Source organism: Manis pentadactyla, chromosome 4 (assembly GCF_030020395.1).
Source record: "Manis pentadactyla isolate mManPen7 chromosome 4, mManPen7.hap1, whole genome shotgun sequence".
Taxonomy (NCBI): Eukaryota; Metazoa; Chordata; class Mammalia; order Pholidota; family Manidae; genus Manis; species Manis pentadactyla.
The window spans coordinates 19,416,917-19,426,904 of record NC_080022.1 but is presented as its reverse complement, the minus strand read 5'-3'; the positions used below and the strand labels follow the sequence as shown (position 1 = coordinate 19,426,904).

General features: G+C 47.3%; 1 protein-coding gene across 1 annotated transcript in view; it reads right to left on the bottom strand.

Annotated features, from left to right (window-relative positions):
• Positions 1-1,013: 1,013 nt before the first annotated feature.
• Positions 1,014-9,988, bottom strand: part of CATSPER4 (cation channel sperm associated 4) — a 28,019-nt gene continuing 19,044 nt past the window's right edge. Inside the window, 3 exon segments of the mRNA XM_036914836.2 lie at positions 1,014-1,136; positions 4,310-5,476; positions 8,102-9,751. Of these exon segments, the coding sequence (XP_036770731.2) occupies positions 9,698-9,751 (54 nt within the window). The 3' untranslated portion in view covers positions 1,014-1,136; positions 4,310-5,476; positions 8,102-9,697.

The window sequence follows — 9,988 nt, the reverse complement described above, 5'->3', positions numbered from 1 at the left end:
CTGAACACAGCTTTCTGAGGAGGGTTCTGTTATTAGTCCCATTTTATAGAAGGGCAAACTGAGGCTTAGAAAGTTGAAAGACTTGCCAAAGCAAGCAAGAGAGCCAGAATTCAACATCTGTCTGATTCCAAAGCCCATGCTCTTAACCTCCGTGCCAGTGGTTCTCAAATTTCAGTAAGCATTTTAGAGTCCTTTGGAAAAAAAAAAAATAAATGTCACTGGGGGAACTTGTTAAAATTGCCAAGTTCTGGTCCCTGTCCCAAGATTTGGATATCTTTTTGGCATTTTTTACTTTCCATAGGATCTTTTAAAAGAATCGAAATGATTTGTTTGTTGCTATAAATAAAGCAGTTTATTAAAAAGAATACTGATGGAGAGTTCTAGGCACGTATCTGTGGACTCAGTTCCTGCATGTTGAAATTGCCAACTCTGTTCCATTACCTAAGAGACCCCATAAATCTCTGGGTGGCAGAACTAAAAATAATGGTAGACACTGGGAGGAACTAAATCACCCCGTCAGGACAAACTCTGGTTTTCAAACTGAACTTGGGGAGACCCAGAGCCTCCTTGAGGAGGCATGAAAGCCCACCTTGGTCGTGGGGAGGGGAAGCTGACCCAGCAGGGGACCCTTCTTCCCTCCCCATTCAGTCTGAGCTGGCCTTCTTTTACATATTTATTTTTATATTTGGCTTTTATGTAAGATCCCTTCCAAAGAAAGGTGGTGGCCGCATCATGAGCAGTTAGGAGCACAGACTAGCTCTGCTAATAATTAGCTGTGCAACTTGGGCAAATCCCTTAACTTCTCTGAGCCCTAGATTGCTCAAATGTAAAATGAGAACTTCATAGGATTATTGTGAAGATTTAATGAGATAGTGCATGTAAAAAAGATTTTGACCTCCAGCACATGGCACATTGTAAGAAATTAGTAAATAATGGTTGTGTTATTATTTTAAAGGGTTCAGTGGCTGGGAAGTTTGGAAACCAATATCCCCATCCATCAAACATGGCATCACTGGAGCATGCTGAGAACGCGCCTTCCTTTAGGACCCAGTGGCGAGTCTTCGAGAAGCAGCTGCTCAAGACCACCTTAATTTTCTGTGGCTGGCAGTGCAGGGCCATCAATACCCAGGACAGCTCTGCAGGACAAGAGCCAGGGCAGGGGTCTCCTGAGGCTCCTGGGATGATGCCACGGGAAGGGGGACTAGTTCTAATCTGGGTGGAGGAGACATTGTGGGGATATTAATCCAATCTGCAATGACTTCCTTAAATAACGACTCCCCTCACAGAAAGTGAGACTCCTATGCCATGATCGCACTAATGGACCCTGATCCCTGGCCTTCGCTGATCCACTCAGAATCTTTCCCAGGAACTGAGCCTAAAAGGAGGCGATCAGTATAAAGCTTGGGAGTTTCCAGGCAGCCATTCTCTGTCACGTGCACTGAGAGGCAGGAAAAGCCAGTGTGTGGAGAGAGGAGCAAAGCTGTGCAGATGCAGAATGAGAGAAGCAAGACTGAGGAGAGAGGGAGGCAACTTCCTGGTTCCTGCCACTTTCCCAGTTCCAAGGCCTAGTCCCTGGAGACCCTGGCTGGAGCCTACCCTTGGCCTCCATGAGACTCCATTGTAATAAATTCCCTTGTTTTCCATTAGCCAGTCCCATTGGTGTGTGTTACTTGTCTGGCAAGATTGTTTTTGTTTTTGGAGATATTAATTTGTATTGTTCTTTGATTTCCCTCTCATGCCAACAGGTAGCTTGGACCTTAGCAGTTTCTGAAGGGTCTAAATTGCTTGAAGTCAATGTAAAGAAGCTCTTGTAAAAGCCTAAATTCATGAAGAAATAGCACTGAGGGGAGGGAGGGAGCACCTTTGAGAGCCATGAGGGAGGGAGGGTCTTCAAGTCGTCTTCAGGACTGTTTAGTTTTAGGAGCCAACAAACTTGGTTTTATTTTGTTTCATGATCTCAGTTGTACTTTAAAAATTTATTTTGCTCAAGCCAACTAGAGTTTGTTTTCTGCTATGTACACCACAAGGTGTCCTGACATAGCAAACACCAGTGCTTTTTGGGAGATGAATGAGAAGCTAATACTTAACCCTTTTCTTCTTAATGCGACTGATCTTTTCACACTTGCTATTGAATTTGGGATGAACTGCTCAAAAGTTAGTTGTTAAAAATCAAAATGTAATACAAATACTACTGTAAAACATTTCTGGACTTGTTTTAGTTGTATTTAAAGGTTTTTTTCCTTTCCTTTTTAAGAGCTCACTGTGTGTATCTTGGCAGGCATGTTTAGTCAGAGGTATGGGTTATAATTTAAGAGCAGGTACTTTGTACCAGTGTGTGTTGTTGGGGGGGGCGGTTTAAGTCAGTCACATAACTTTTTGCTATCACAATCAAGAGTATATTGTGATACAGAATCCCAAATAACCATATTAATAATAGCTAATACTCAAACATAATGCTATGAAGTAAATGTGCTCTTCTCCCCAGCAGAAGAAATTGAGGCATAATTCAAACCCAGTCTATCTTGCACAGTCCATGTTCTTATTTATCTGAGAAAAAATTAACACAGAAAGAAAAGCTGTCTCTTTCTCAATGCATGCAAACACAATGATATATTTTACATTTTCTGTGGAGGGACACATGCAGCATTGTAGAATAATGCTTGGTGAGGCACATGCCCTGGCCTCACCTAGAGACTTTGCTGACATGGGGACAACTCTCTAATGAGCCAGCACCTACTCAGGGTTTGACTAAAACACTCCTGGGTTGGACTTGTCACCCCAGTCACTTCTACCTGCCCAGCCCTGCTCAACTGTCATCTGAATTCCCCTCCTCTGCAACAGCGAATATTCCCAGGTGCTGCATAAATGTCCCTCAGAATGAGGATTCTGGGGACAGATACTCTTGGGAAATACATGTCATAATCTGCTTTAAAAATCTTACTTGTAAGGGAGTTACAGTGGACAGTGGAATGTTAAGTGTTCTGTGAAGTACTACAGCCAAGAACAGTTCTGTTTAATCCAGTTTTTCCTACATCTTTTTGACAATAGAAAACACCCCCTGCCCCACCTTTTTTCAGTGTAATGTCTATTGAAATCCCATAGCACTGGTGTCCCACAAAATATATTTTAGAAAACACTGGCCCAGTCTTACTACACTGATGGATAGTGACCACAATGGGGTATGGGTGGGGACTTGATAATATGGGTGAATGTAGTAACCACATTGTTTTTCAAGTGAAACATTCATAAGAGTGTATATCAATAATACCTTAATTTTAAAAAAAAGAAAATACTGGCCCGTAAGTTAAGCACTGCCTAGTTTTGAATGTAATAGAAGCTTCATCCCAAAGCTAGATCATCCAGTAGACCACAGCAGGAATGCCAAAGAAATATTTCCTGAAGGAATTTGATTTTTAAAAAAGCAGAGTAGTTATTTTAGGAAAATCAGAATTTTGTTAAATTGAAATGTTTTGGGGGTTAGAATTATTTCGGCTGTGGAGGACCTATGTCTCAGGGACACCATCTGTTGGTTCCAGGACCCAGCTTCTGCTCTGTCACAGGGTGGGCCTGGGAGTTACTTGCACCGCCTGGGGGAGACCCTGTGAAACTGGCCTTTCTGTAATATCTGCCACAGTGGTCTTGGCCCAACAAGAGTTTTGCCTGTTTCCCTGCCTAGCCCTCCAGGGGCTGCTGGGGCTACAGCCTTTGTCTTTGGTGGTTCATCAGCTCCTCCCCGCAGGAAGATTCAATTTCAGGCCAGTAGTTGGACTCCTGGGAGCTGGAGGTTGGTGAGCCATCCATTCTACCTCTGCTATAGACTGAATTTTCATGTTCCGGCAACATCCAAATGCCCAATATGATTGTACTGGGGCATGTGGGAGGTGACTAGGTTATGAAGACGGAGCCCTCACGAATGGGATAGGATTCTACCATGTGAGGACATGGAGAGAAGATAGCTGTCTATGAACCAGGAGGTGGATCCTTACCTGACACCTAATCTGCCAGTGCCTTGATCTCAAACTTCCAGCCTCCAAAACTGTGAGAAAAAATTATGTTGTTTATAAGCCACCCAGTCTGTGGTAGTTTGTTATGGCAGCCTACACTGAGACAACTTCATATGCCCAGCCACCTGTACCCTCACTGCAAATCACCTCTACCTGGAAAAACTCTTTGGATGCCAAGGTCTGACTAAAACTCACTGGCCCGCCCATACCCTGGGACACACATTTGTCCGGGCCTTCACAGAGTTACAGTGTCCACTCTGGCCCTGACTTCTTCACTGTACTGACATAAACTCTCTCAGATTTACCTGAGTGGGCATAGTAGCTGTCACTGCACAGGCGAAGTACACTGCTGGTTGGGTACTCATCACAGCACAGCTTTCTGCTGCAAGACAACTGCTCCAGGTGTGGCTGGGGGAAGCTTCACTGGTCCTAGCCATGGTAGAGGACATTGTCATCCCTGAGGAGTTGGGGATAAAGGCTGTTGAATGAGTAGCCATTGTGTCTGGTGGCCGCCAGGCCTTTGCATTGCCAGTGCTGGGGGCTGAATCCACGGGACCGGAAGGTGTCTGTGTGGCAGTGCTGTGATCTGTTTCAGACAGCGTGCTTGTGGTGAATGTTGGGGTCAGGGGTGCAACTGTTGTGCCCTCTTCCTGAGCCCCAGACATGGTTGTTCCAGAAACACTTGTCCCCAGGGTTGGGGTTACAGCTGTCATGCCCCCTTCCTGAGCCCCAGACATGGTTGTCCCAGGGACAGTTGTCCCCAGGGTGGTCAGGGGTAGTGCAGAGGTGTGAATCACTGCACCGGTTGTCATGGGTAGAGATTCTTTCACATCAGTGATTTTGTTCAGAGTTGGTGGGAATCTCACTGTAGCTGACTTCGCAGAGAGTGATTGTCATGGACCCTCATGATCTAATGTCATTACTTGGTCTGTTTAATACTGCTGGAGCTGTGATCATGGTTGACTTATGAGAGCTGGTGGCCACTGATGATTCCAGTCCCTTGCCTGTGAAGCCTGCTAGTGGAGTTTCAGTTGGAGCTGTCTGGTTCGGTGTTAGAATCTCAGCTGAAGTGGCTGTCCTTGGGGAGACTGTGCTTTGGGATGTCCCTCCCTGGTCTTTCAGTGCAGAAGTCATTGTGGAATTGGACAGCGTTGGGCCTTTGGAGGTTGTGATGATAGTTGTATTTAACTTCTCCTCCTGAGTCTCATGTGTTGGGTCTGCCTGTTCTGTGTACTCCGCAGAGCTGCTGGCTTGAGGTGATGTTGGAGGGGTAATTGGCGTGGTGCGCTTCTGGGACTCAGATGTTGTGGTCTTCCTGGTTGTTAGTGAATTAGGTGGCACTGCAGAGCCCTGGTCTCTGTGTTTGTTGGACAGAGCTGAAGTTGTGGATGAACCCACTATTGTTCCCAAAGGCACAGAGTCTTTTGTGGAGGCTGTTGCATCTGACTCGACTCCTTGGGTTGTATTAATGTCTGTAACAAACAAACAAAAAGAAACCAATACACCTGTTTACCCCACCAATCCAGAGTTCTTCTCAGTTGTCCTCACTTACCAAGTATCCTTACTGGAAGATACAATAAAAACAAAATCAACACCAACTACGCAATCACTGGCTTGCATTCATTTATGTTCCACTGCTAATCTGTACTGATAGATTTCAGCTGATGCAATCCAGGGACTGTGAATTTAACTAGTGCTGGCAACTGTGCCTCATTTGGCTTAATGACTATTCTAGAGACAGAGTCAACAAAAGGGGGAAATCTGTTATTGCATTTGGTCTTTGGTTTCTTGATGCTGTTTTTAATGTGCATTGAATATGATTCCAGTATTTAGAGAGACACAATTTTTTGTACAACAGGACAATTGCAAGCCATGTGCTTCATTTAGTGCAATAGCAGTCAAGGGTGGCATTGACATAGTTCAGTTTTCACCTTGTCTGAGTAAGGTGCTGCTCCAGTGCGCAAGCATTGGTGCATTGGATCCTCACAACCAACCTGAGGTAAGGACTATTATGTCTACTTATCAGGTGAAGAAACTGAGGCTCAAACAGGTGAAGACCCCTGGGCACAGTCACACATCCGGTGGTGGCACTGCATTTGAAACCAGGTCATCAGACCCCAGGGCTCAATGTGTTCTCCACCACACTGCCCTACCTCACAAAAACATAGCTTCATTCTCATGGCTGAGCCAGCCAGTCTCTAGAGAGAAAGCCCCAATCAGCTATGTTGGGTCCCTTGGAAATCTTCCTCTTTCCCCTGGGCAATGGGCAGAAATAGGTCTATCACCTGACACCCTGCCATTATATGCTTGAGAGTTGTCAAAGGAGTAATTCAGAAAACTGGAGGCGACTCAGCCTAGGTGGCAGGTTTGTCCTTCCCACAATCTAGCTCTGAGGGAAGATGACCCTTTTCCCCATCCCTGCCATGATCAGGCTTCTACTCCTTCCACACCCCACTTTCTTCTAGCCTTATAAGGAACAAAGGGGTCACAATAGGGTAGAGGAGCTGGCCAGGATGTACGGAAAAAATAGGGGTATCTAGGCTCTAGATCTGTCTCTGTTACTGACTTGCTATGCCATCTTGGGAAAAACTCACCCCTCTTGGTGCCTCCAAGTCCCTCTTAGCACAGTGAGGAGCTTGGGCTGAGTATCACAGGAGTCCTCTAAGCTCTAGTGATCTATGGGTCTGCTTGCAACTCAAGTCCAGGCTGAAATGAACAAATGTCTCCCTATAGGGGTCCCAAGTTTGTACTTGCAGAGAGAAATGTTTCCATTTGATCTGATTTTGTGGGGTTTTTTCCCATGTGGTTAACCAGTTGTCCCTGTTCCCTTACGGAAAAATCCATCCTTTCCCTATTGGTTTGTCATGCTACTTGTCATTACGTAGCCAGACTGATTTCCATGCTCTCTTATTCCATTGGTCCACTTGTCTATTGCTGCACCAACTTACTGCTAATTTAATGTAAATCTCAGAATCTGGCAGAGTGAGTCTCCTGTCTTGCTGTTCAAAATCATCTTGGCTATTGGTGGTCTTCGTTTTTCCTCATATATATTAGAATTTTTTATCAAGTCTTACAAAAAAACCCTGCAGGGATTTTGATTGGAAGTGTGCCACAATGACAGATTTGGTAAGAATCGACATCTTTATGATATTTAGGTTTCCTGCCCACAGCAGCTCCTTTGAGAAGCAATGGAGTGTAGCCTGGGCTCTGAAGTCAGATCATAGCTCTGTGATGGGGGACCAATCACCTCATGTCTCTGAGCCTTAGTCTCCTTAACTGTAAAACAGGGATGATAATAGTACTTGTTTCACTGATGGCCATGAGAATTAAATGAGATAATGCATGTGAAGCACTTAACACACTGTTTAGCATATAGTAGGTGCTCAATAAGAAGAACCTGCTATTGGTAATGATTATATCCTTCTCTCACCAAAATTTGTGTCTGCTTCCTGGGTGCTTTGCTAAGGATGCTCCTGTCCCTGGTAAAAAGTCATGGATTCCTGGAATTGATGAGACATGCAATTCCCTGCCACCTCCCAGTATCTTCCCCCATATTATCCTTGTAGCTCAGGACCCAGGGCTGCACTCCTACCTCAGGCTCAGTGAGGCATTGGGGCAGTGGTTGCTCTTGCTGGAGTAGGGCAGGGAAGGGCAGCAGGGGTCCCAGCCCCTAGCCCTTCAGTCCTGGCCTGTCTTGGGAGGGAACTAGCCTGCTCAAACCCCTAGCTATTGGCCTTGCCCAGATGGGAAAGACAGACAGACAGAGAGGGATAGCTGAGAGGACAGACAAAACAGAGGGAGTGAACAGACAAAGACAGCATCCTGGAAGAGTACAGATGAGCAAAGCCAAAGCCAAAAGCCCCTTGGAGGTCACCCCATCATGTTCCTCCCTCCAAACTCACTGGTGCTCCACGCCTTTGAGCGGTGAGTGCAGTGATCAAGAGTGAGGTGGCGGATGGCTGTGCTCACCTTATAAAACTTTTCTGGGGACACTACCTGATCCTCTTCCACCTTCTTGCCCCTTCTGGCTAACCAGAAGGGGGGTTGTGGGAGCCCCCAGAGGAGGCTAGATGACAAGGGTGTGTGCACACACTCACCAGGCTCGTCGAGGGCTCCATCCCTAACAGATAGTAGCAGGAGCAACAAAAGCCACCTGACATCCATAGCTCTGCTGGTTGATGGTCTCGGGGGACACTAGGAAGGAGTCCTGACCTGAAGAAGGGAACAGACAACAGCTCCAAGACAGTGAGACCCTGCTGGCACTGGTGCCACCTCACCTGCCTGCTGACTACACCACCCTGTCCCCAGTAGTCTGACTCCTTCCCAGCAGGCTTCAGGGCTGGAACCAATGCTGATGGGGGGGGAATGGAGGGGGGAGTTTCCCATCAGCTGCAATCAGTGGGTCTCTGGTGACTCCCATTCCAATTGGTGAATGTCCCCAAGCCCCTTAATTGTCAGCCTTTGCTGAACAGCTGGGCAGAACTCTGGGCCTTGCAGCCTTTCTTTCATCCAACACTGAGTATCAGGTATACAGTTGATCTCACTGGCCCCCCAATTCCTGGGCTGAGAGCTGGCCATTTGATTTTAAAGCTGGAGCTCAATCAAATCCTCTTCCCATTGCACAGATGGGAAAAACAAGGCCCAGTGACTTGCCCAAGGACAAGAATCCAGTTTTCCTGTCCTCCCAGGCCGCTCTTCCTATTGGCCAAGATTGCCACAGCTTTCCCAGACTCTTTGCATGGCTCAGGAACTTGTGGTTCTCAATGATCTTTGGTGTGAAAGTCACAAAATGGCCTCACAGGTCCCAAGTTCCCCACCAGAACTCATTCCCTTGACCCATAAACTCCTCCTCTGTGGTCCAGCAAGCCTCAGTGCTCCTCTCCTCTGGAAGGCCTGCCAGGACCATGCTTTGCTCAGTCATTCTCCACTGCACCAGGATGGAGCTGTCTTTACCTTCACGACTTGGTCAGTGGTGACCCCATCAGGCTAGGGCTCCCCAGAATGAGGACTAATCTCCTCTACCTTCAGACAGAGGGTGAAGGTAGGGCTGTCCCCTACATCAGATAGGGACTCCCAACCATGAGGACCAGACTTTCCCCCACAAAATACAGGACCCCAAGGGCAGGGGTTACCTCTCTACTATAAAGTCAAAACTTTTCAGGGTTTGGGTTTTCTCTCCCATTAGACTGGAGACTCTAGTCCCATACATGCTTTGCAGGGACTAGATTTGTCTTGCCCCTCAGAAATGGGGCAAGGTTGCCTGAAGGGGTTGGAGATCCACCAGTTAGACACACTGATCCCAACACAAAACTTTATTGTCAACACACAGATGCCTGGCTCCATCAGCCTCGCCTTTCTCCTCTTGGTTCTTGGGCCTACTTAGACCCCATCTAGCTTTGGCCTAGAGCAGATGGCCTAAGGAATACCCATCCTTAGGACAAATCCTGGCTGCCTCGGCCAGCACCTCCTTCTGTGCTCATCTGTGCTGTAGGGCTCCCACTCTCACCCAGCACCCTTCTCCGTCCTGGCGCCTCTGGACTGGGGGCTAACCCCTTCCCAGTCCCAGGCACCTGCCCAGGCGTCAGGGAGGGGACGGGCTCAGGCCAGGCTATGCCGAGTCACCCTAGGGATGCAGGAAGCGGCAGCGGCTAGGCATGCGTACGTGCAGGCCCCTTGGCTCCTGTCCTGCCTTCTCAGCGGCTGTCCTTGCGCTTGCTAAGGAGTATGCTTACGTTGGATTCCTGAACCTGCAAACAAGAGTTTCCTTGTCAATCCCCCAGTCTCACATGGCAGATGTTCCCTTATTCCCCTCCTCCAGCTTCAACAGCTGCCCCATCCAGGCCTCCCAGGGAATCCCAGAGGATCCCAAGCTCAGGGAACATCCAGGCTGTGAACATTCACAAGGCTGCCGGTCATTCCAGTCTAGTCAGACGGTGTGGGAAGCAGAGAAAGAAACTAAATACATGGGTCTGTGCCGTTTTCTC